The 27646-nt window shown below is 47.5% G+C and overlaps 1 protein-coding gene across 1 annotated transcript; it reads left to right on the forward strand.

Annotated features, from left to right (window-relative positions):
* On the forward strand, positions 1–26777 carry LOC139274893 (regucalcin-like). The gene is made up of 6 exons (XM_070891617.1): positions 1–163; positions 8366–8548; positions 11076–11291; positions 14507–14638; positions 18603–18757; positions 26465–26777. Exons 1-6 carry the CDS (start codon positions 1–3, stop codon positions 26513–26515), a joined length of 900 nt encoding a protein of 299 aa, XP_070747718.1. The 3' UTR covers positions 26516–26777.
* The last annotated feature ends 869 nt before the right edge of the window (positions 26778–27646 follow it).

Consider the following 27646-nt stretch of genomic DNA (forward strand, 5'->3'; position numbering starts at 1 on the left):
ATGGCTTCCATTAAGATCGAGTGTGTCGTGAAGGACAAGAGCAGAATTGGAGAGAGCCCAGTTTGGGAAGAAAAGCACGGTTGCCTTGTGTATGTGGATATCACAGGACAGAAGGTGTGCTGCTGGAATGCAGCCACTAAACAAGTAAAAACCGTACACGTTGGTAAGCAAAGGTTGTCTTAACATGGGACAGTTCCATTCCTAGCCTTATATATGGCAATTGTTATTTCCTTTTATTAAAATGTGCATAAACCGTCACCTTCAGAAAGAAAGAAAGACTTACATTTATATAGCGCCTTTCACGACCACCGGATGTCCCAAAGCACTTTACAGCCAATGAAGTACTTTTTAAGTGTAGTCACTGTTGTAATGTAGGAAACGCGGCAGCCAATTTGCGCACAGCAAGTTCCCACAAACAGCAATGTGATAATGACCAGATAAGCTGTTTTCGTTATGTTGATTGAGGGATAAATATTGGCCAGGACACGGTGAGATATAGGAGCCCAGTTATTGCCCGTGATAGAAATTTAGATTTTTTTCCCTCTAAAATGAAGAATAGGAGGACTAACCAAACTGCCTGGGACATTCTCTCCATTGAATTCTCTCCTCTCTATAGCTGCTAGACGATAAAAGTATTGCATCTAAAATGCATTTTTCCCATCAAACTTTTTATATCCTCATTTTGTGTCACACTGGCACCTGATTGGTTGAAATTTCATATTCACAAAACAGCAGTAAATCATGCATGGAGAAGTAGGTAACATAATTATTAAACATGCAGAGTGTGGGTATATGGGCTTGAACCCAGCTATTTACGATATATATAAATGATTTAGACGAAGGCATTGAATGTAATATCTCCAAATTTGCAGATGATACTTTGGTGGCAAAAACAGGAAGGCAGATTATTATCTGAATGGTGACAGATGAGTAAAGGGGAAGTGCAACAAGACCTGGGTGTCATGGTACATCAGTCATTGAAAGTAGGCATGCAAGTACGGCAGGCAGTTATGTTGGCCTTCATAGGAGCAGGGAGGTCTTGCTGCAGTTGTACAGGGACTTGGTGAGACCACACCTTGAGTATTGTGTGCAGTTTTGGTCTCCTAATCTGAGGAAGGACGTTCTTGATAGTGAAGGTTCACCAGACTGATTCCCGGGATGGCAGGACTGACAAATGAAGAAAGACTGGATCGACTAGGCTTATATTCACTGGAATTTAGAAGAATGAGAGGGGATCTCATAGAAACATATAAAATTCTGATGGGATTGGACAGGTTAGATGCAGGAAGAATGTTCCCGATGTTGGGGAAGTCCAGAACTAGGGGTCACAGTCTAAGGATAAGGGGTAAGCCATATAGGACTGAGATGAGGAGAAACTTTTTCACCCAGAGAATTGTGAACCTGTGGAATTCTCTACCACAGAAAGTTGTTGAGTCCAGTTCGTTGGATATATTCAAAGGGGAGTTAGATGTGGGCCTTACAGCTAAAGAGATCAGTGGGTATGGAGAGAAGGCAGGAGTGGGGTACTGAAGTTGCATGATCAGCCACGATTATATTGAATGGTGGTCCAGGCTCGAAGGGCCGAATGGCCTGCTCCTGCACCAATTTTCTATGTTTTTATGTTTCTATGTTGAACCCACAACCTTCTGACTCAGAGGCGAGAGTGCTACCCACTGAGCCACTGCTGACATAATTCGAGGTTCTGGAGGGCTGCCAATACCCATGGAAAGGGAAGAACATGAGGTGGGGAAGAGGGCAGGATGAGTCACGTTATAGAATTGTACACGTCTATCGTCCCGCAGATGCTCCTGTTGGCTCTGTGGTCCCTCGGCGATCAGGGGATATGTTCTGGCAGTTGGAAAAAGGTTTACCTTGCTAGATGGGGAGAAGGAAACCGTTACCAACTGTAGGGCTTGTCTTCACAATCCAAATACCAGCCCTTATAAAGGGTTGATAATCTCTGGTCGGGTAACTTCGGACAAGTACTACACAAACAAATCAGATTAAGGCTAAACATCTTTCTTTAAATACGAAAGCAAAATAATGCCGATGCTGGAAATCTGAAATACAAACAGAAAATGCTGTAAATGCACAGCATATGTGGAGAGAGAAAGAGAATTGTTCCGATGGAAGGTCATCGAGCTGAAACATTAAATCTGTTTCTCTTTCCACAGATGCTGCCTGACGTACTGAGTGTTTCCCGCATTTTCTGTTTTAAAAAAAACTTTAACCGATTTCACACATTTCCGAAGCAGAGAGTGGTCTTTGAGTTCCACCGGGCGATCAGTCCGTCGTACTCAAGGCTGTTGCATCTTCTTCCATTCTCCTGCCGCTCTAACCTCCGACTGCAGTGCTCTTTCGTCCCCGACGCCCTCTCCTTATACATTCTTCCTGGTTGGGGCGTGAGTACCATTCGTTCTGCCTCAATGATTGGTAGAGTAGGCTTCGATCATGAGCTTACCTTAAATGATTGACAGGTCAGGCGATTGAGGCCTGGTGCACCAATTCCATGTGACTCATCAAACTGACATGTCAAACCCATCTTTCGTTTAGGCACTCAACATCGAGTCCAACAATTTCAAACCAGAACTACTTCCCATATTTTTTTCCCCATTCCTCTTTTCTTTTTACAAACGCCATCTTTTTATTCTCTTTCCTGGGGCAGCAGGTGATAATTCCGCCATTCACACCCCCTCTTGACTCATCTTTTGTTGCCTAACTTGTGCCATTACCATCTCATTTTTACCCATCTACCCTTTTGTCTCTCTAATCTCTCCTGCCTTCCACCCTATCACAGACCTTCCCTTTTGTTCTTTCCTCCCCTCTCCTTTTCCCTGCCCCTGCACTTCCTTAAGAATCTGTGCATCTCGAACTTTTCCAGTTCTGAAAAAAGGCTCACAGACCCAAAACGTTAACTCTGTTTCTCTCCACAGATGCTGCCTGACCTGCTGAGATTTCCAGCATTTTCTGTTTTTATTTCAGATTCCAGCGTCCGCAGTATTTTGCTCTTGTGGTAGGTCCTGCCTCTGTTTCACATTTCTACAGCCTAATCATTCTTTTCAATCACCTTTTTTTGTTGACAGACTCCACTATTTCTGTGGCCTCTTAATCGATGCTTGCCTCATCATTCCTTTTGTTATTTAATCACTCCTGCCTTCCTTCCCTTCCCCACTTTCCCTGCCTCTGTACACTTGCTTATCATCATAGGCAATCCCTCGAATCGAGGATGACTTGCTTCCACGTCAAAAAGTTCACAGGTGTTTCAATGAAGGACCTAATAGTCCAGATCCCGAACTGAATCTTGAAGGATGGAAGATGCTTGTGCGTGGATTTTTGTTAACGTGTGGTGACCGTTGCACACCAGCCACCACACGGGCTTGACAGAGCTAGGCCTTGTTCGAGTGGCAAGGATTACCCTGTACTATGTGGGAAGTCAGGGACGCTGACGACTACATATGTGGGAAGTGCATCCGCCTGCAGCTCCTGACGGACTGCATTGCGGCACTGGAGTTGCAGGTGGATTCATTCTGAAGAATCCACGATGCTGAGAATGACGTGAATAGCATGTTTAGCGAGTTGCTCACACCGCAGGTAAAGGGTACTCAGCCAGATTGCAAATGCGTGACCAGCAGGAGGAGCAGTGTAAGGAAGGTAGGGCAGGGGTCCCCTGCGGTCATCCCCCTGCAACACAGATACACCGCTTTGGGTACTGTTGAGGGGATGACTCATCAGGGGAGGGCAGCAGCAGCCAAGTTCATGGCACCGTGTGGGGCTCTGCTGCACAGGAGGGCAGGAAAAAGAGTGGGAGAGCTATAGTGATAGGGGATTCAATTGTAAGGGGAATAGATAGGCATTTCTGCGGCCGCAACCGAGACTCCAGGATGGTATGTTGCCTCCCTGGTGCAAGGGTCAAGGATGTCTCGGAGTGGGTGCAAGACATTCTGAAAAGGGAGGGTGAAAAGCCAATTGTCGTTGTACACATAGGTACCAACGATATAGGTAAAAAACAGGATGAGGTCCTACGAGACGAATTTAGGGAGCTAGGAGCAAAAGTAAAAAGTAAGACCTCAAAAGTAGTAATCTCAGGATTGCTACCAGTGCCACATGCTAGTCAGAGTAGGAATCGCAGGATAGCTCAGATGAATATGTGGCTTGAGGAGTGGTGCAGAAGGGAACGATTTAAATTCCTGGGTCATTGGAACCGGTTCTGGGGGAGTTGGGACCAGAACAAACCGGACGGTCTACACCTGGGCAGGACCGGAACCAATGTCCTAGGGGGAGTGTTTGCTCGTGCTGTTGGGGAGGAGTTGAACTAATATGGCAGGGGGATGGGAACCTATGCAGGCCGCAGAAATGCCTATCTATTCCCCTTACAATCGAATCCCCTATCACTATAGCTCTCCCACTCTTTTTCCTGCCCTCCTGTGCAGCAGAGCCCCCCACTGTGCCATGAACTTGGCTGCTGCTGCCCTCCCCTGATGAGTCATCCCCTCAACAGTACCCAAAGCAGTGTATCTGTGTTGCAGGGGTTGACCGCAGGGGACCCCTGCCCTATCTTCCTTACACTGCTCTTCCTGCTGGTCACGCATTTGCAATCTGGCTGAGTACCCTTTACCTGCGGTGTGAGCAACTCGCTAAACGTGCTATTCACGTCATTCTCAGCATCGTGGATTCTCCAGAATGAATCTACCTGCAACTCCAGTGCCGCAATGCGGTCCGTCAGGAGCTGCAGGCGGATGCACTTCCCGCATATGTAGTCGTCAGCGTCCCTGACTTCCCACATAGTACAGGGTAATCCTTGCCATTCGACCAAGGCCTAGCTCTGTCAAGCCCGTGTGGTGGCTGGTGTGCAGAGGGAAATAAAAGGGAGACAGAGGTAAAAGATAGAAAAGAGAATAGTAAAAGTGGAGGGCAGAGAATCCCAAGGCAAAAAAGAAAAAGGGCCACATTACAGCAAAATTCTAAAGGAACAAAGTGTGTTAAAAAGACAAGCCTGAAGGCTTTGTGTCTTAGTGCAAGGAGTATCCGTAATAAGGTGGATGAATTAACTGTGCAAATAGATGTTAACAAATATGATGTGATTGGGATTACAGAGACGTGGCTCCAGGATGATCAGGGCTGGGAACTCAACATCCAAGGGTATTCAACATTCAGAAAGGATAGAATAAAAGGAAAAGGAGGTTGGGTAGCATTGCTGGTTAAAGAGGAGATTAATGCAATAGTTAGGAAGGACATTAGCTTGGATGATGTGGAATCTATATGGGTAGAGCTGCAGAACACCAAAGGGCAGAAGACGTTAGTGGGAGTTGTGTACAGACCTCCAAACAATAGTGGTGATGTTGAGGAGGGCATCAAACAGGAAATTAGGGGTGCATGCAATGAAGGTGCAGCAGTTATCATGGGTAACTTTAATACGCATACCGATTGGGCTAACCAAACTGGAAGCAATACGGTGGAGGAGGATTTCCTGGAGTGCATAAGGGATGGTTTTCCAGACCAATATGTCGAGGAACCAACTAGGGGGGAGGCCACCTTAGACTGGGTGTTGTGTAATGAGAGAGGATTAATTAGCAATCTCGTTGTGCGAGGCCCTTTGGGGAAGAGTGACCATAATATGGTGAAATTCTACATTAGGATGGAGAATGAAACAGTTAATTCAGAGACCATGGTCCAGAACTTAAAGAAGGGTAACTTTGAAGGTATGAGGCGTGACTTGGCTAGGATAGATTGGCAAATGATACTTAAGGGGTTGACAGTGGATGGGCAATGGCAGTCATTTAGAGAACGCATGGATGAACTACAACAAATGTACATCCCTGTCTGGCGTAAAAATAAAAAAGGGAAGGTGGCTCAACCGTGGCTATCAAGGGAAATCAGAGATAGTATTAAAGCCAAGGAAGTGGCATACAAATTGTCCAGAAATAGCAGCGAACCCGGGGACTGGGAGAAATTTAGAACTCAGCAGAGGAGAACAAACGGTTTGATTAGGGCAGGGAAAATAGAGTACGAGAGGAAGCAGCAGGGAACATTAAGACGGACTACAAAAGCTTCTATAGATATGTAAAGAGAAAGAGGTTAGTAAAGACAAATGTAGGTCCCCTGCAGTCAGAATCAGGGGAAGTCATAACGGGGAACAAAGAAATGCAGACCAATTGAACAAGTACTTTGGTTCGGTATTCACTGAGGAGGACACAAACAACCTACCGGATATCAAAAGGGTCAGAGGGTCTTGTAAGAAGGAGGAACTGAGGGAAATCCATATTAGTCGGGAAATTGTGTTGGGGAAATTGATGGGATTGAAGGCCGATAAATCCCCAGGGCCTAATGGTCTGCATCCCAGAGTACTTAAGGAGGTGGCCTTGGAAATAGCAGATGCATTGACAGTCATTTTCCAACATTCCATTGACTCTGGATCAGTTCCTATGGATTGGAGGGTACCCAATGTAACACCACTTTTTAAAAAAAGAGGGAGAGAGAAAACAGGGAATTATAGACCGGTCAGCTTGACATCGGTAGTGGGTAAAATGGTGGCATCAATTATTAAGGATGTCATAGCAGCGCATTTGGAAAGAGGTGACATGATAGGTCCAAGTCAGCATGGATTTGTGAAAGGGAAATCATGCTTGACAAATCTGGAATTTTTTGAGGATGTTTCCAGTAGAGTGGACAAGGGCGAACCAGTTGATGTGGTATATTTGAACTTTCAGAAGGCTTTCGACAAGGTCCCACACAAGAGATTAATGTGCAAAGTTAAAGCACAAGGGATTGGGGGTAGTGTGCTGACGTGGATTGAGACTGGTTGGCAGACAGGAAGCAAAGAGTAGGAGTAAATGGGTACTTTTCAGAATGGCAGGCAGTGACTAGTGGGGTATCGCAAGGTTCTGTGCTGGGGCCCCAGCTGTTCACTTTGTACATTAATGATTTAGACGAGGGGATTAAATGTAGTATCTCCAAATTTCGGATGACACTAAGTTGGGTGACAGTGTGAGCTGCAAGGAGGATGCTATGAGGCAGCAGAGTGACTTGGATAGATTAGGAGAGTGGGCAAATGCATGGCAGATGAAGTATAATGTGGATAAATGTGAGGTTATCCACTTTGGTGGTAAAAACAGAGAGACAGACTATTATCTGAATGGTGACAGATTAGGAAGAGGGGAGGTGCAACGAAACCTGGGTGTCATGGCACATCAGTCATTGAAGGTTGGCATGCAGGTACAGCAGACGGTTAAGAAAGCAAATGGCATGTTGGCCTTCATAGCGAGGGGATTTGAGTACAGGGGCAGGGAAGTGTTACTATAAGTTGTACAGGGCCTTGGTGAGGCCTTGGAGTATTGTGTCTCCTAACTTGAGGAAGGACATTCTTGCTATTGAGGGAGTGCAGCGAAGGTTCACCAGACTGATTCCCGGGATGGCGAGACTGACATATCAAGAAAGACTGGATCAACTGGGCTTGTATTCACTGGAGTTCAGAAGAATGAGAGGGGATCTCATAGAAACGTTTAAAATTCTGATGGGTTTAGACAGGTTAGATGCAGGAAGAATGTTCCCAATGTTGGGGAAGTCCAGAACCAAGGGTCACAGTCTAAGGATAAGGGGTAAGCTATTTAGGACCGAGATGAGGAGAAACTTCTTCACCCAGAGAGTGGCGAACCTGTGGAATTCTCCACCACAGAAAGTTGTTGAGGCCAATTCACTAAATATATTCAAAAAGGAGTTAGATGTAGTCCTTACTACTAGGGGGATCAAGGGGTATGGCGAGAAAGCAGGAATGGGGTACTGAAGTTGCGTGTTCAGCCATGAACTCATTGAATGGCGGTGCAGGCTAGAAGGGCCGAATGCCTTACTCCTGCACCTATTTTCTATGTTTCTATGTTTCTAAGCCGATTGGAGACCTGCTCTGACTTGCTTAAAACCTGTTACATCTCTAACTTTTTCCAGTTCTCATGAAAGGTCATCGACCTGAAACGTTAACTCTGTTTCTCTCAGATGCTACCTGACCTGCTGAGTATTTCCAGCATTTTCTGTTTTTATAATCGCAATCTCTGAATTGCTTCACCTGGTGGCCCCCTATGGCGACGGCACCAAAACCTGTTAGAGCACGACTGGTAGTCTCTGTTGGCAGTTTTGAATTGGCTGTAGCCTGTAGGCATGTCTCGCTTTCAACAGCATTGTCTGGTTTCGAGATGGCTGTTCCTTTGTTCAATCTGTGCACCAGACGAACAGTCTGCATGCGAGCCATTGTCTATTGTGATCAGGGCTGCTTCTTAATCGTCTGCACCTTGAGTGATGTTGCTGCATCTATAACAGCATCAGTATTTGCAGGATGAGCCACGTTATTGAATTGTACACGTCTATCTTCCCTCAGATGCTCCTGTTGGATCAGTGGTCCCTCGGAGATCAGGGGGATATGTTCTGGCAGTTGGAAAAAGGTTTGCCTTTCTAGACTTTGAAAAGGAAACCGTTACTGACATAGCCCTGGTCGACCAAGATAAAGCAAACAACAGATTTAATGATGGCAAAGTGGACCCTGCTGGACGTTTCTTTGCAGGTTAGTCACAACCAATTTTGCATTTTACATCTCTGTCCACATACAGCTTTGCTGAAATTGGCTTTCACCATTTTACCCTTGTGTTGATCAGGTCTACTTTAATCTACCTTAGGTAAGGTACTTTAGACTTAAAAAGGCAGTTGGATGACGGCGGAATGGATCACCAATTTAGGACTGAGATGTGGAGACATTTCTTCACTCAGAGGGTGGTGAATCTTTGAAATTCTCTATCCCAGAGGGCTGTGGAAGCTCAATTGTTGAGTGTATTCACCACAGAGATCGATAAATTTTTGGACATTAAGGGAATCAAGGGATGTGGGAATAGTGCGGGAAAGTGGAGTTGAGGTAGAAGATCTGTCATGATCTTATTGAATGGTGATGCAGGCTTATGGGGCCCTATGGCCTGCTCCTGCTCCTATTTCTTAGTAAGGTGTGTGACTTGAAGGTGGTGGTGTTCTCATGCACCTGCTGCCCATGTCCTTCTAGATGGTGGAGGTTGCCGGTTTGGGCAGTAAACGAATCAAGAGGTTTCGAAGATTTATCCATAGAATTTAATCATCATAGACATTCCTCGAATTCGAGGAAGACTTGCTTCCACTCTAAAAGTGAGTTCTTAGGTGACTGAACAGTCCAATTTAAAAGGCAGTAATGAAAGGGTACAAGTGATATCCTAAAGCACAACTCTGAAGATCAAGTAAATTACAAAGCTTGCTAGATTTTCTACCCATTGACTATGAATATCTAGACTAATAACTAGATTATGTGACAGACTTGAAATTATGTTCTGATATTTTAACTTAAAAAAAGGTATCATACACACAAGGGGTACGATAGCATAGTGGTAATGTTGCTGGACTAGTAATCCATAGGTCTGGATTAATGATCCAGAGACATGAGTTCAAATCCCACCACGGCAGCTGGGGAATTTAAATTTAGATAAATCTGGAATAAAAAGTGAATGTCAGTAATGGTGACCAGGAAGCTACTGGACTGTTGTAAAAACCCATCTGGTTCACTAATGTCCTTTAGCGAAGAAAATCTGCTGTCGTTACCCAGTCTGGCCCATCATCATCAGAGGCAGTCCCTTGAAATCGAAGAAGACTTGCTTCAACTCTAAAAGTGAGTTCTCAGGTGACTGTACAGTCCAATATGGGAATTACAGTCTCTGTCACAGGTGGGAAAGGGTGGGGTGGGTAGTCTGGTTTTCCGCACACTCCTTCTGCTGCCTGCGCTTGTTTTCTGCATGCTCTCGGCGACGAGACTCGAGGTGCTCAGCACCCTCCCAGATGCTCTTCCTCCACTTAGGGCGATCTTTGGCCAGGGACTCCCAGGTGTCAGTGGGGATGTTGCACTTTATCAAGGAGGCTTTGAGGGTGTCCTTAAAATGTTTCCTCTGCCCACCTGGGGCTCGCTTGCCATGTAGGAGTTCTGAATAGAGCGCTTGCTTTGGGAGTCTCGTGTTGGGATGCGGACATTGTGGCCCGCCCAACGGAGCTGGTCGTGTGTGGTCAGTGCTTCGATGGTGGGGATGTTGGCCTGATTGAGAACACTGACGTTGATTTGCCTACCCTCCCAGTGGATTTGCAAGAGGTTGTAGGTAGGTGACCCCAGACCCACAGCAATGTGGTTGACTCTTTACTGCACTCTGAAATGGCCTACCAAGCCACACGGTTATGTTCAAGAAGGTGATTCACTGCCACCTTCTCAAGGGCAATTAGGGATGGGTAATAAACTTTGGCCTTGTTGACAAAACCCACATCCCGTGAATGAATACAAAATATGATTTAATTTAATTTTTATATGTTCTTAAGTCTTGAATCCATTTTTTTGCTGGTGGTGATATGACCCTTTTTGATATATCAAGAAATGCAAGGGTATACCTATTTGGAAAGGATGAACAGGCTGGGTTTCTTTTCTCTTGAAAGTGACCTAGTATGACCTAATAGAGGTCTTTAAAATTATGAAAGGTTTTGATAGAGTAGATACAGCAAGTGTTTCCACTTGAGGGGAAGAGCAAACCTAGAGGCCATCAGTATAAGATAGTCAGCAAGAAATCCAATCGGGAATTCAGAAGAAACTTCTTTACCCAGAGAGTGGCGAGAATGTGGAACTCACTACCACAGGGAGTGGTTGAAGCGAATAGTATAGATGCATTTAAGGGGAGGCTAGACAAGCACATGAGGGAGAAGGGAATATAGAGTTAAGCTGATAGAGTTAGGTGAGGAAAGATGGGAGGAGGCTCGAGTGGAGCATAAACACCGACATGGACTGATTGGGCCGAATGGCCAGTTTCTGTGATTATGACATATTATAGAATATAATGGAGTTATTCTGTGATCCCAACTTATATTATCTCTACCTCACACTCCCTATGAATGTGACTCCTCTATTGGAAGCATGGAATTGTGGAATCATCCCTATATTCTCAATATCAGAAATTACTGCATACTCTTTGCATGTGCTATTAATGTATTAGGAAAACTTCAATGGTTAGTATTTACAGGGCTAACACTGACTTCTGCTACAGGGACCATGGCAATGGAGACTCGTCCAGCTGAAGTCGAAAGGCAGCAGGGATCTCTCTATGCTCTGCAGTCTGATCACTCTGTGGTCAAGCACTTTGACCAAGTGAACATTTCTAATGGTCTGGACTGGTCACTGGATCACAAGACCTTTTATTATATAGACAGCTTATCTTTTGCTGTGGATGCGTTTGACTATGACCTACACTCAGGAAAGATCTGTAAGTATATTTTAAAACGTACTTGGTCACATGTTGGAATGAGCCATTTTGTGATGTGTACATTTTTTTCTAGAAAGGTATATTCTTGGCCTCTCTGTTGCTGTGCAATAAATTATAGTTGGCTGCAAGGACAAATGGGCAAAGCTATTCCTGAGCCTCTCTCTGTGCTGACAGGGTGTGTGTGGCAAAGGCACTGGGTTGACTCTTCCTCTGATTTGCCCCTCCATGCCCAGGGAGAAATGCCCGATTGCCTCTTGGTGTCTCGCTATAGTGACACAGCTGAGATAGGGAAGTCAACAATGCAAGGTTAGTGTGTAGGAACCTGAGTCCTACCGATCTCAGGCAGCACATTGAGACTCCAGCACCCTGTGCTGCTCCCTAATATTGCTTATATTCATTGATTTGGTCCATGACTAATGTTCATCTTTTGTTAATGGCAATAGGGTTTTAACTAAAGACTTGTATTTATATAGCGCCTTTCACGACCACCGGACATCGCAAAGTGCTTTACAGCCAATTAAGTACTTTTGAAGTGTAGTCACTGTTGTAATGTGGGAAACACGGCAGCCAATTTGCGCACAGCAAGCTCCCAAAAACAGCAATGTGATAATGATCAGATAATCTGTTTTGTTATGTTGATTGAGGGATAAATATTGGCCAGGACACCAGAGATAACTCCGCTACTTATCTTTGAAATAGTGCAATGGGATATTTTACATCCACCTGAGAGAGCAGTTGGGGCCTCGGTTTAACATCTCATCTGGTACCTCTGACAGTACAGCATTTGTTCAGTACTGCACTGGAGAGTCAGCCTAGTTTTAAGTGCTCGAGTTCCTGGAGTGGGACTTGAGCCCACCACCTTCTGACTCAGAGGTAAGTGCACTACTCACTGAACCACAGCTGACACATACATGTAAATGCTTTTTAGACAAATTTTTGTTCAAGTTTTCTTTGCTTACTTGCCCCCACTTCAGCCCTGCCATGTTATGTCAGCTTGGCTCCATTAGTAGCACTCGTATCAGGTTGTGGGCCCGGGACTTTAGTATATGATCTCGGCTGGGATTCCAGTGCAGTACTGAGGGAGTGCTATACTTCCAGCGGTGCTATCCTTTGATTAGGTGTTAAACCAAAATCCTGTCTTGTTTGTTCCAGTGGTTCAGGTAGATGATAATGGCTCCATGGCACTAATCTCAGAAGAATAGGCAATTCTGCCAGAGTTTAGGCCAACTTTCATCCCTCAACCAACATCACTAAAACAGATTGCGCCGCTGTGTTTGCTGATGTGACAACGGCGGTTGAAATTCTTCTACGCGGTATAATTAGCGACGTGCTTATTTGTACTGCAAAATGGCCAACATGCTCCACGCTTTGTTTCTGATTGGTTCCCTTGGAAGATAAGCCACAACCTGAGGTTTCACAGGAATGTGTAACTGGAACTGTCCATCCCAAGATCTCACTGACTTTGCAAATTGTAACTCGATCCACGTTCAGTTTCTGAAGCAACAGAGGGCAGAGCTCCCCAGAAGACAGCAAGGGCCAGCCAAAGTGCCTTACCCCAGTCCAAATACATCCCTCCCCCAGCCGAAGTGCCTTACCCCAGTCCAAGTACATCCCTCCCCCAGCCAAAGTGCCTTACCCCAGTCCAAGTACATCCCTCCCCCAGCCGAAGTGCCTTATCCCAGTCCAAGTACATCCCTCCCCCAGCCAAAGTGCCTTACCCCAGTCCAAGTACATCCCTCCCCCAGCCGAAGTGTCTTATCCCAGTCCAAGTACATCCCTCCCCCAGCCGAAGTGCCTTACCCCAGACTAACTACATCCCTCCCCCAGCCGAAGTGCCTTACCCCAGACTAACTACATCCCTCCCCCAGCCAAAGTGCCTTACCCCAGTCCAAGTACATTCCTCCCCCAGCCGAAGTGCCTTATCTCAGCTCAAGTGCATCCTCCCTCCAACCCACCATAGATGGGGCATTGTGTATGGATTGTTAACAGGTTTATTGGTTATGAAGTGAATAGTGACAGTGTCATGACTTCTGGATATCATCCACTCCAACGATGTCCCTTATACCTGTGTCTCACCCCCCCATCCCCCCACCAGTGTCTCTCTCTCTCCCCCCAGTCTCTCTCTCCCCCCAGTCTCTCTCTCCCCACCCAGCCTCTCTCTCTCTCCCCCCCAAGCCTCTCTGTCCATCCCCCTGCCTCTCTTTTCCCTCGTCTCTCTCCCCCACAGCCTCTCTCTCCCCACAACCTCTCTCTCGATCTGACAGCCTCTCTCTCTACCCCCAGCCTCTCTCCCCTCCCCCCAGCCTCTTTTTCCTCCTCCCTGCCTCCCCCAGCCTCTCTCTCGCTATCGGGCGGGCCCAGGCCGGCTGGCGGGCGGGGGGGGGGGGTCGATGGGAAGAGTCAGAGCCTCAGGTCCTGCTTCTCGGCACCACGCGCATGGAATGATTCAGGCCGGGAGTGGGGGGGGGGGGGGGGGCGGAGTTTGAGGGGGGTGGGGCTTGTCACCTGTCAGTCAAAAAGGTGCAGTACAAATAGGTACATTGTATAATTAGTGCACCAGTTAACGCATTTACATCAAGCTCTAGTGTCCATTATTTTCATAACATTATTAACCCGTAGCACGCACAGGAATTTGATGGTAAATGGTCAAAATAATACACGGGCATTTCTACCCCCATGGAGGAGGCAACTTGTAATTTCTCCAATTGAATATTGGGAAGACCGAAGCCATTGTTTTCAGTCCCCACCACAAACTACGTTCCTTAGGCACTGACACCATCCCTCTCCCCAACTTCTGTCTGAGGCTGAACCAGACTGTTCGGAACCTTGGTGTCATATTTGAACCTGAAATGAGCTTTCGACCACATATCCGCAGCATAACTAAGACCGCCCATTTCCACCTCCGCTCATCACCCGTCTCCGCTCTTGCTTCAGCTAATCCACTGCTGAAACCCTCATCCATGTCTTTGTTACCTGTAGACTTGACTATTCTAACGCACTCTTGGCTGGCCTTCCACACTCTACTCTATGTAAACTCGAGGTGATCCAAAACTCGGCTGCCCGTGTCCTAACTCGCACCAAGTCCTGTTCATCCATCACCTCTGTGCTCGCTGACCTACATTGGCTTCCCGTTAAGCAACACCTCGATTTCAAAATAAAGGAAGGGATGTGCGTTCGTAATGAATAAGACTTTATTTTTTTACATTACTGTATAGCAAATCGAAGACTTATGTACAAGCTTGAACAAGCGGAGGCTATTCCAGATGGACAGTGCATCGATGCAGAGGGAAAACTTTGGGTTGCCTGTTACAAGGGTGGACGAGTCCTGCGTATTGACCCAGAAACAGGTAAATCAATTAAATATGTAAACGGCGATGTCCAATTTTGTGCTTGAAAAAACTATAATTTCCCATTTTGACACTTCAATACCAGTATCAGAATTCATTATTATATTTTTTACACCAGTCTATTGTTATCTTTTTCCTTTAATCTTCTGCATAACATTCTCTAGCCAGCAATGCATCTGTTGGTCTGATGCAGAATGTTATTAGTGCTGAGGGTGAGCCACTCACAAGCCACTTTTGAACCACATGTCAATGTCCAATATCTCTTCCCATCATCCCCACTAGGAAAATTCTCCGGTTAACTTGGCTGAGATCATTAACTCACCGTGTGGGCTATCGTGGATTCTAACCCAAGTTCTACCACACCATGGTAGCTTCATACATCCCTCCGTACTACCAGACAAGGCAAATCTACAATTACAACAACAATGCCTTTTGTAGTTCATCAGAATTACTTCATGCATACAGTCCAGGCCAGAATATATCTATAGACCATGTCCTATTTTAAGATCATAATCTATAGGATCGCCATTTTAACCCCGGTTTTGACTGTCTGCATTGGGTATGTTTTGCCAATTCCTGCATGATTGCAATACCGAGTACCACAGCGTCCTCAAATGCAGGAAGGAAAGATAATTGGTAAAACATGTCGTTCATTATATAAGTCAGTCATGAAAATTGGATTTATATAAGTGCCATTAATGAAAAAAATGTCTGAAGACATTTCACAAATGGAAGTCGCTATGGGGAATGGATGCTTTGCCATAGAAGATTAGGAAGGATAATTTAAAAAAAGATGGGTTGAAGAAAGGTTTTCAAAGGCGGAGAGAGAAAATGAAAGGTTTAGGGAGGGAGATACAGAGAGAAGGTCTGAGAGGCTTAAAACTCCACCACCATGGTAGACGAAGGCTACAAAAGTCAGAGGGCTGAAGGATATGTGAGGGTTACAAGACTGGAGGACGTTGCAGAGAGAAGATGAGGAAAAACCATGGAAAAGATATGAAGATAAGGATGAGTATTTTAAATTTAATGTATTGGGGACCGAGAGCCAATGTAGGCCAGCAAAAATGGGGAGATTGGGACTAGAGGTTATGTACTTTGGCAGAAAAAAAATCAAAGAGCAAGTTATTATTTAAATGGAGAAAGATTGCAAAGTGCCACAATACAGCGGGATCTGGGGGTACTTGTGCATGAAACACAAAAGGATAGTATGCAGGTACAGCAAGTGATCAGAAAGGCCAATGGTATCTTGGCCCTTATTGCAAAGGGATGGAGTATAAAAGCAGTGAAATCTTGCTACAGCTGTACAAGGTATTGGTGAGGCCACACCTAGAATACTGCGTGCAGTTTTGGTTTCCATATTTACGAAAGGATATACTTGCTTTGGAGGTAGTTCAGAGAAGGTTCACTCGGTTGATTCTGAGGATGAGGGGAGGAAAGGTTGAGTAGGTTGGGCCTCTACTCATTGGAATTCAGAAGAATGAGAGGTGACCTTATCGAAACGTATAAGATTATGAGGGGGCTTGACAGGGTGGATGCAGAGAGGATGTTTCCACTGAAGGGGGAGCCTAGAACTAGAGGGCATGATCTTAGAATAAGGGGTCGCCCATTTAAAACAGAGATGAGGAGAAATTTCTTCTCTGAGGGTTGTAAATCTGTGGAATTCGCTGCCTCAGAGAGCTGTGGAAGCTGGGACATTGAATAAACGTAAGAAAGAAATAGACAGTTTCATAAACAACAAGGGGATAAGGGGTTATGGGGAGCGGGCAGGAAAGTGGATCTGAGTCCATGATCGGATCAGCCATGATCTTATTGAATGGCGGTGCAGGCTCGAGGGGCCGTATGGCCTACTCCTGTTCCTATTTCTTATGTTCTTATGTTCTTATATTCTAGAACAGGAGATGGGTGTCTTAGTTTTGGATAAGTTGTAATTTCTGGATGTTAAAGGATGGGGGACCAACAAGGAGGGCTTTGGAATAATCAAATGTGGAAGTGATGAAAGGGTAAGTGTTTCGGTGGAAGGACTGACATGGAGCATTGTTGCAGAGGTGAATTAAGTGGTCTTGGTAATGGTTAAGAGGTAGGGTTCGAAGCTCAGCTCTGTGTTGAACAGACACTTTGGGCTGGATTTTCATTTTGATTGCGCCTCTGTTTGCGCCCCAGAGGGGGCGGTAATGGGTCACAAAATGCTGAGCACCTGGACGGCCAGCTTCCAGCACCCCACCGGCAAATTTGGTGGCGGTTTTGCGGCTGCACTGAGCAGTACCGCCCAGGAGTGTCACGCCGCTCTGCAACAACCCAGTTTTGACAGCGATGCGATATTTATTTGGAGCGGCACTCGTAGCGCTCCCTAGTGACACCGCCAGAGAAAGCAGGCGGTCCGAGCTGTCCTGGGGCGCTAAGGGAAGAAATGATTGCAAAAGATAAGTGAAATTGATATTGCTTTGTGTTTTTTTTTGCCATCCACCTTTATTTGGGGGGAGTAGTTCGTCGGGAATGTTTTATGTGTTTTTTGTCCCGATTTTTTTTTTCTCGCAGGGAGGCCTCTCTTCGGACGGTCCGAAGCTGGCTCTTCAGCAACAGATTTTCAGTTGCTCACCCGGCCTAGCGTCCTAAGAGACGTGTGGAACGCCTCCCTTAGCGCTCCGCTCCAGAATCAGGGCGCAGCAACCGAATTTTCTGGCTGCCGTCGCAAACCATTTCTCGCCGCAAAATTTACCGACCCACCGACATTAGCGCCCGAAGAAGCCTCCAACCAAAAATCCAGCCCAAAGATTTTGCTCAGTCTGACTTAACCAGAGTGAGAGGTTGAGGTAGGGGATGGAATCAGTGGCAAAGGAGGTTGTGGCAGGAGCGGGTGAATACAATCACTCACTAATACTCAGTTGGTGGAAGCTGTGACTCATCAATGACTTCATGGTGAACAGTCTGGCTGCTATGGAGTCAAGAGACGTGGTGAAGAGGTCGAGCTGGACATCAGCAGCATATAAATGAAAGCTGATTCTGTGCTGAGGAAGATGTCACCGAGGGGCAGCATGTAGATGAGGATGAGGAGAGGGTCAAGGGAAGCTACTCATAGGATTCAAGAGATGAAAGTGGTAGGTGGGAAGAGAAGCCATTGCTGAAGATGTCGGGTTGCAGTGGAATCACATGAGGTCTACCTTAAGGAGCTAGACAACGGAGTTCTCTAGTAACTTATTATGGCAGATGATTGCAGTCAAAGAAAGTTCATTCCTTGTTTGCGCTCCATTTTAGAATTTTGCACCTGGAATTTCCGTGGTTACTCTTCCGATCTCCCCCGTAACACTGAAATAACATAAATATCTAAAAATGGCATTTCATGATATTTCTTCGGGATTACACCTATGTTATGGTGGAGCATGGGAGAACCCAGTGCAACTCCCCTCCCCCTTCACCCTTAGATCCACACTCAGTAAATCCAATGCTAGGAGACTCTGAATCCAGTCTGAATCCATCCAAATCCTCATTTTGCTCATCGTCATCATCATCGACAGTCCCTCGAAATTGAGGGAAGACTTGCTTCCACTCTAAAAGTGAGTTCTCAGGTGACTGAACAGTCCAATACGGGAATTATAGTCTCTGTCACAGGTGGGACAGACAGTCATTGAAGGAAAGGGAGGGTGGGACTAGTTTGCCGCACGCTCCTTCCGCTGCCTGCGCTTGATTTCTGCACGCTCTCGACGACGAGACTCGAGAGCTCAGCGCCCTCCTGGATGCACATCTTCCACTTAGGGAGGTCTTTGGTCAGGGACTCCAAGGTATATCTGGGGATGTCGCACTTTATCAAGGAGGCTTTGAGGGCATCCTTGAAATGTTTCCTCTGCCCACCTGGGGCTCGCTTGCCGTGTCGGAGTTCCGAATAGAGCGCTTGCTTTGGGAGTCGTTTTGCTCACAACGACAGTGAAGTCTAAAGCCCAGAAATCACAGATAAGAATCTTTCCTTCAGGTAAGAGGATCCAGACAGTGAAGCTGCCCGTTGACATGACCACATCTTGCTGCTTCGGAGGAAAGGATTACTCCGAACTTTATGTAACATCAGCTGTGGACGGGATGGATGAAGAATGGAAACAGAGACAGCCGCAAGCAGGCGGCATTTTTAAGGTCGGTCGATAGAATGCGATAATTGCCGATAATATCGCGATAGTGCTGGAGCTGTGAATCACAATTGCAAACTTTCTGATCTGCCATGCCACTCCCCTCTCAGCTGGCGAGAGTTCCGCCCAGACCATATGGAGGGCCGACTGGGTAGAATTTCCCGGCTAGCTCTAGAACTCCTTCGGACACAACTCCACAATAGCTTTTAAAAAGGATGTGGATACAAATTTGATAAGTATTCGGTGCTGTAAAATCCTATGATTCTAATATTTTTTGGCAAAGGATACTTTACCAAATTGTGCATGTACAACACAACAACTTGTATTTATATAGCGCCTTTAACGCATTAAAACGTCCCAAGGCGATTCACAAAAGTGTTAGCAGACAAAAATTTGACACTGAGCCACATAAGAAGAAATTACAGCAGATGACCAAAAGCTTGGACAAAGAGGTAGATTTTAAGGAGGAAAGAGAGAAGCAGAGCCGGAGAGGTTTAGGGAGGGAATTCCAGACCTTAGGGCCTAGGCAGTTGAAAGCATGGCCACCAATGGTTGAGTGCTTATAATCAGGGATGCTCAAGAGGGCAGAATTAGAGGAGCGTAGATCTAATTTATTAACAGCCTACATAACAGTACTACTGTTATCTCATGGATACATGTTGATGTTGACAAATGTGCTGACTCCCCAGGGGCCATGTATGAAAACGCAGTCATCCCTGGGAATAACAAAACCGCCTAAGTGTCGCGGTCAAGCTTTGTTTACACGCCTTGAGTGTTTAGCAACGGCTCTCCTGTCTGTGTAGTAGCCTGAGGAACTGCTTTCTTTTTCTTTTTCTTTTTCTCCTGAGCTTACGGCTTGTAACTAGCAGATATGCTACAATCAGGAGTTGGCCGATTACTAAGGCATGCGATCCCACCCGGATCCATGCAGGTATGTCTGCCCGTATCCCCAAATCCCACCATGCTGGGGGTTTAATCTGGGCAATCTCCCCTGCTAGAATTTCAGTTTTCTGCTCCATGGTGTAAAAATGTTTTTGCGACAAATCCACTGCCTGGAGGAGGGCTGTAAGTTTCTCAGGTAGTGGGGCAGTGGGATAGCCAAACTGGGCGGCATATTGTTGTAGGTGGCTGAGGTTGTTTTGTACCGTGAGGTGAATCGTGGAAGGTTCAGGGATGGGTGTGATTCTGGTGTGTGCCACTTGAACCTCTGCCCTGGGTTTAAAGCAAAAGCTGCTGTACGGTATTGGACACCACCTTCCCGGTCCGTGTTCATACCATTGGGCACTTGTGGTGACACAATATGTCCCATCGCCTACATATGCTACCTGTGGAGGCATGTGGTTAGGGGCCATTAACTCCATTGTGCAATTGATAGGCTCTGCCCCAGCAGTGCTGAACCCGCATTGTGGCCTTGCAAAAGCGTTCAAGTGCTGGGGGCACAGGATTACCTGTGCTCCCCTGCTCCGACAACCCGAGAGGTCTGTACCTGTCACAGTGTGCTCCCACATTGTGACATAAGGTGGGACCTCTTGGAATCGCCCATACCACCCCATCCCCGACATCCTGCCACCACCTATAGAAAGCAATGGAGATCCCCTCTGAACACACGCGATTGGATCCCCACATACACAAATAAATTCCTTGGTCGTACGCCCACCATTTCTCCCAGCACACCATTACCCCGCCAGATGACCCCATGATGGTTCGGTAGGTATCATTATCCAGACGTTTCCAGTCCGAGTGTCGGTCTCCCACGTCCCTCTTGAGCTTTCTGAGCCACCACCACCGTCCCAGAGGTATGTCCCCTTGGCAAGTTAGGCATACCTTCCTGCCTTCTGACACTCTCACTCTGGAAGTGGCCACAGTGATCTCCGGGCAGGGGATGGAGACCTCTCCGTGGGTAAAGTCCTTATGGTTGGAGTACTTGGTGGAGTTCGATCCCAACCACCCAGGCCATCTCCCCTCGTGGGAGTAGGTGACCCGGCCATCTGCCGCCGGAGTCCTTTCTCCTGTGGTCACTGTCGGCGCTTTGTCCCCGGAGCATCCGAAAACCAGGGAGTCCTCGGTGTCCCCTCGGTGCCCGGTGCAGATCCTTAGCGATACCAGCATCACTAACGTCCAGTAGGGAGGTGTTGACATCTGAAAGGCAAGAAGAACATGGCCTTGCCTTGAGAGACCTCTCCAGGCTCGGCCCACTTAACATGTTCTGAACATAACATGCTGTACCCAACCGTCACTGCCTTACCTAAACACATATGCACAGAACACAAAGTAACAAAACAGGAAGGGAAAATATATACACCGCCACCCGTCCCTGATTGGCACGGTGCTGTTTATCCATGTTGTTGGCCGCCTGCCAGTGAATCTGTTGAAGCTGTTCAAACAGATTCCTGACGAAGTGGTCCCGGTTCACCTCTCGAAGCTGCCCTTCGGTGAGAACCAGCGCCAACACATGCACTGGGGTTCTCATGATCCGGCCTGTCATCAGCTCATGGGGTGAGTACCCTGTGCTCTTTGACTGACTGGCCCGGATTCCCATGAGGACCAACGGTAAGACTTCCACCCACTTGTTCGGTGAGTCTCCCGTCTCCTTCCGCAGCCTTTCCTTTAGGGTCCGGTTCAGGTGTTCTACGGGGCCTGAGGACTGAGGGTTGTTTGCAGTGCAAACCAGACAGCCCGCACAGAAGTTGCGGACGTCTTTCCGGAGGCCTGGCCACCACCCTGCCTTTTCTACCCGTTGCCAGGTAGATTCCGGCCCAGGCTGTCCCGCACCTGGACCCGCATGGGCCAGCTGAAGGAATTCCCTCCAGTGTTGTGGCGGCACTACCCATTTGTCCCCTTTAAACAACATGCCTTCCCGCACAGCAATATCTGCAGCACTGTATGGGCCCTCCGCCTTTTCCCCCTTTTTGATAGCAGCCAAGGCAGCCTTCAGGATCGGATCCTGCATCTGGACTACTTTAAGGTCCGGGGCCGCAGCCGCCCCTACGCTCCCTTGTGTCCCTGGCTTGCTTCTTGCTGCTGCTATCCTGCCTGCCTCGTATGGGTCCCATGGGCGACCTGTACGAGCACCTTCCCTTGCCAGCAGGTCTGCCTGCTGGTTACCTTCCCCCCGTGGCTCAGTTTTGGAGTGGGCCTTTACCTTCTGGATATATACATCCCCGGTTTCTCCCACTGCAGCCACGATCTTTTCTAGCAGGGGTTTGGTCACAAGGGGCTTTCCATCCACAGAGGTGTACCCCCGGCGTGACCAAATCGCCAGATACTCTGTTCACGAATTGCAAGTGAACATGCTGTCCGAGCAAATCGTGTATGAGGTAGGGAATTCCTCGGGGTGTGTGACCACATACATCACCGCCGAGAGTTCCGCCTGCTGGGCGCTCAGGGTGCATGGGAGTTTAAGAGCCAAGGCAATCCCTGCCTTGGGATCCCAAACTCCGCAGCCCATGAGTCTTGTACCCGCGGACACTGAACTGGAGCCATCAACGTAGATCTCGCGGCCTGTGGGGTGTATCCCTGTCCGAAATCCAAAGTTGATGTCCCATACCCCCTCCACAGAGCATCTATGCGGCTGCCCTGGATAGATTAAATTTTCTGCGAGCCTGGGCTCACAGAGGCCCTTGACCTTTAAAGTCATTTGGGAGAGGAGGAGGGTCCAGCGAGTGATTCTAGCACTGCTCACTGTCCCGTCCTTAATCCTCCCGTCCTACAGCATCTGCGTCGGGGTATGGTGGGTGAGGAGTGTAATGGGGGATATTCCGGTAAAGATCTAAGCTCTCTTTACTGCCCAGTGGGTGGCCAGTAAGTGCCTCTCACAATTGTAGTATTCCTTTTCTACCTCCGTGAGGACCCTGGAGGAGTACACCACTGGTCTCAGCTGACCGTTTCGCCCCTGGAGCAACACTGCACTTAAGCTGTCGCCACTAGCTGCCACCTCCAGGAAGAATTCCTCCCCCCCATCAATTGCCCCTAGGGCTGGTGCTATCTGCAGGTCTCTCTTAAGACGGACAAATGCTGCCTCACAGCCCTCATCCCATTCCCGCTCGACCCCCTTATGTAGGAGTCTGAGCAGAGGGGCGGCTGTGGCTGCATAGTCCTCGATGAAGTCCCGACAGTAGCCAGTGATTCCCAGGAAAGAACTTACCCCCGACACATCCCTAGGGACAGGGAGTTCCTGCACTGCCTTTCTTCTAGCCTCATCAATGGCCCTTTCTCCTGCCCTTATCGTCAGGCCCAGGAATTTTACCTCCATTAGACCTATCTGGGCTTTCTTGGGGTTAACTTTAAAACCCCCTTCCTTCAGTAAGACCAGCAGTTCGGCCAGCAGTGGACCGTGTTCCTCACTGCTGTCTGTGAACAACAACAGGTCGTCCATATACTGGACCAGCTGGTGTGGTTGGCTGAAGCCTTTTAAGCAGTTCGCCATGCATTGGTGAAAGATGCTGGGACTATTATGAAAGCCCTGTGGGAGGCAGCTCCATGTATACTGCTGTTCCCGGAAGATGAAGGCAAACTTGTACTGGTCTTCCCTCCGTACAGGGATAGACCAGAACCCGTTGGATATGTCCAACACTGTGAACGTGGTTGCGGATGCAGGGATTTCCCCTATCAGATCCGCAACCGCCGCTACTGTGGGAGCACAAGCTGGGATGTTTTTATTGAGCACCCTATAATCCACCGTAGCCCTCCAAGAATTGTCCGGTTTCCTAACCGGCCAAAGCGGGGAGTTGACATGGATGCTATGGGTCTCAAAACACCCTGCTCGACAAGTGAGCTTAAAGCTGTCTCCAAATCTGCTTCTGCCTCTCGGGGAAAACCATACTGCATTTGCGGGTGGGACATGGAATCCCCATCTATTCTAACCTCCACTCCTGTGACTCTCCCACAATCGTGTTTATGGGTGGCAAATGCTGCAAGATTTGCTTGCACATAGGCCCGGTACTCGGCCGGGGGTTACCGACCAGAACCTCCAGGTCGTAACCCACTTTTAGCTTCATTGTACACAGAGTCCCTTTTCCCTGTTTCTTATCAATAACCATGACTTTTCCCTCTGCTCCCGTGCCCACTGTGCCCCATAGACAGTGATTCCTCAAGTCTACTAGGATCTGGCGAGCGATGATGAAATCAGCCCCCAAGATCCCTTTTCCCACCTGCTCCCAGTTCATCAGGACGCACTTCCATTGTGCTCCTAAACGAACTGCGAGCGGGACTGAGAAAAACCCAGCCTTCTCATTTCCTGTGAACCCAACGACACCCCGTTTGATAGAGGTGAGGTTGCGGGGTCCTCCGAATGGACTATCGTGCTGGAAGCACCAGTGTCCAAAAGGTAAGTACCCAATACACCCTCAACCTCCATCTTGACCCAGGGCCGTCCCCAGGGGTCGTATTCTAGTGGGCACAGGTATACAGGCTGGGTCTGGGCTAGTCATGGCCTCTGTACTGGCAGGGTTGCTGGTGCTTCCCTGCCTATTGCCGTGGCTACCTTCCCAATCCCCTCCAGCGCTGTCCTCACTGCAGCTACTATCTCATCAAGGAATGGTGAGGAGCTCCCTCTACTACCTCCACTCTGGGCGGCTCCTAAAGAACTTCTCCCCCCATATCTCTTTACTGGGCTCCTGCAATCCCTTTTAAAATGCCCAGCTTTCCCGCACCCGTAGCACACTCCCTCCTTATCAATCGAGCGACCACTCTCCTTGTGCCATTCCCTTTTGGGAATGGAGTTGGGTTTTACTTCATTTACCCGACCTTTGGAGGTTTTCTCCTCCTCCCCTCCTCCATTCCATTGGACCAGTGCCAGTTGCCTGACCACTGCTTCCTCGGTGAGGTTGGGGTCCCAGAAATCGAACCACAGTTCTGCCCTGGCCTTGAGCCGGGGCAAGCAGTTTGCCACCAGCATCCTCAGCCAGCGGCCAGTCTGTACCGCGGAAAGATTCGCCCGGTCGAGGAGCTCCCCACAGGCTGCGTGGTATACCACCCACAGCCTGTCCGCAAACGACTGCAGGGTTTCCCCTGCGAGCTGCCTTGTCCTTTCGACCCGTTCTGCCCGAGTGAGGGCTTGCACCCAAGGTTTGGTGAGGTTCACCTTGCCAAAAATGTATGAGGAAATTCTCTCCTCCATTTTAGTTTCCTCTCTTATCACCTCATCTGTTATATTAACATCTCCTGTTTGCTTATGTCTTGCCGCGGTCACCATGTTCTGTAAGGGGTTCCCAGGGAGTGTTGTTGTGCCTTGGGTGTCTCTCTCTGGGCTTCTGCCCTCACAGCTTATGCCTGGCCTGTGAGGTACCCTGAGTGCTGCAAGAGCACCCCTGGAGAGACTGTGTCCACAGCTTATGAAGGGGGGTTTTGAGATTCGTGCATCCCCACAGCTTATGCCTAGCCTGTGAGGCACCTGTGAGTGTCAAACACTCCTAACCCCTTCTTCCCTAGCCTGTGACACACAGTTGAGCGTTTTTGAGCCGCTCCTAGCTTCCCTTACACTGTTCTGACATAAGACTCACGATCAGGAGATGTAATACAATAGAACTGAGACAAGGTGATTCCAAGAGGAACTTTAGGCTTCCAATTTATTTGACAAGGTGTATCTCAACAAACAGCAATACATCAACAAAACAATCCCCCTAAATCCTACTAAACGGACACAACGAAAATCTTTACACAAGTTTAGCAGTACAATGTCCAACCTCCCACCTTTCCTGGCCTAACTGAGTTGGGAGCTCCGGGGACCAGAGGTTATACTCACTCCTGTGCCTTTCTGCAGTCTGGTGGTTTGTTTCTTCTATCTTCGGTGTCTTCGGACACTGGTTTTCCTTCAGCGTCGAGAGGCTTGCTGGTTGTTGGATCACGAAAGCACGGAACCACACACACTACGTCAGAAACCCCTTTTTATAGCCAGATTATACAGTCCGCCTCTCCTGCTGAAATCGATTCTTCCCATTGGTGGGCTTTGTGATTTTGAAAAATGCAGCAGTTTTAGATTATTGCGGGTTTTTTCCACTGATGTTAACCTACTCAAGGTTTGAATGGGTGATGATTGCGTTGGCCTCCTGTAGCCATTGTGTAGGCCCTTGGGTTGTTTTGGGTTCCCTGGTTTCTGAAGGTCTGCATAATTTTCCTCCAATTCAGGTTTTCTAACCTACTCAAGGTTTGAGTAGGGGTTGATTGGGTTGGCCTCCTGTAGCCATTGTGTAGGCCCTTGGTTTGTTTTGGGTTCCCTAGTTTTCTGAAGATCTGCATAATTTCCTTCCATAGTGTAAACATGGGGAAGACAATAGCCCAATAATGGCTGTGAGTCAGTCCCAGTTTTCGAGCAAGTGCTCTCCCATTGGCTTGAAAGCCCCATGCTTCGGGCTGACTCTGTCTCACCATTGGCCCTCCGATGTCCTCCCCCGTCCAATCACTGCTCTGCCAAGGTCAAACCGTATCGGTTTCAATTCACAGCACAGACTGATCCCACAGCCCTTTTCCTTCTGGGTAAAATGAGGGGGGTTTTCGTCCTCCCCTACATAATCGATGCTGTAAAATGCACGTGTCGATCTGGTTCGGTCCCGACGCTATCACTATCTCTGCTCAGACATAAATAATGATCAGAGAGGTCATGGAGGGCAGCGATGCCCATGGAACAATATCCAGCGCAAATCAGAATCTGTAGCGGCAGACAGGAGATAACTGGACATAAAAATTAACATTGAGTCCATATTCCTTTCTGTTTCAGATTACTGGACTTGGGGTGAAGGGAATACCACCATATTCATATGCAGGATAAAACACATCTTCAACAACCTTAAGCCTGCATTCCGTGCAGTTATGAGGCTTACTTGATCAACTGCTTTAAGCTACTATAACAGCAAGCTTTACAACATACCATTTTATAGATGCACTGATAAATTGTTAAGCTCTTTTGCCACACAAGATCTTTTTCACGTTTTCCACATTCTAATTATTGTTTAATATTTAATTCTAATTATACTCAAATGTTGGCCATCTGGCTATACTATGAAACAATAAAAATTATTTCTTCAGCACTATGCACTGTGTTGTTTTATGTTTTAATGGCTGATGTTGGACATCCTGGAGAGATGTGTTGGATGCAGAACTTCTTGGGGAGATGAGGGTTAAAAGTCGAACTTCTTTGTGTCTTGAAGGAACAGGCTTTCCAATATAAACAGGAAGAGTTTGACGTGCTTTGAGGAGAAAGCATGCCTTGTCTTCTGATATCTAAAGTGCTTGTGTAAAGAAAGAAACATTATCATTTAAATAGCGCCTTTCACGACCACTGGCCGTCCCAAATGCTTTACAGCCAATGAAGTACTTTTGGAGTGTAATAACTGTTGTAATGTGGGAAACACAGCAGCCAATTTGCACACAGCAAGCTCCCACAGTCAGCAATGTGCTAGTGACCAGATAATCTGTTTGTGTTAAGTTGGTTGAGGGATAAATATTGGCCAGGACACCGGGGATAACTCCCCTGCTCTTCTTCGAAATAGTGCCGTGGGACCTTTTACGTTCACCTGAGAGAGCAAATTGGACCTTGGTTTAACGTCTCATCTGAAAGACAGCACTTCCAGCAGTGCAGCGCTCCCTCAGTACTGCTCTGGAGCATCAGCCTAGATTTTTGTGCTCGTCTCTGGAGGGGTGTTAGAACCCACTCAGAGGTGAGGGTGGCAGCAAGTGATCCACCAGCTGTCACCGAGTCAAGGTCTTGTGTGTGCCTAATACCCATTTAGAACATAAGAACATAAGAAATAGGAACAGGAGTAGGCCATACGGCCCCTCGAGCCTGCTCTGCCATTCAATAAGATCATGGCCGATCCGATCACGGACTCAGGTCCACTTTCCTGCCCGCTCCCCATAATCCCTTATTCCCTTATCATTTAAGAAACTGTCTATTTCTGTC

The sequence above is a fragment of the Pristiophorus japonicus genome, chromosome 10 (genome assembly GCF_044704955.1).
Source record: "Pristiophorus japonicus isolate sPriJap1 chromosome 10, sPriJap1.hap1, whole genome shotgun sequence".
Lineage (NCBI taxonomy): Eukaryota > Metazoa > Chordata > Chondrichthyes > Pristiophoridae > Pristiophorus > Pristiophorus japonicus.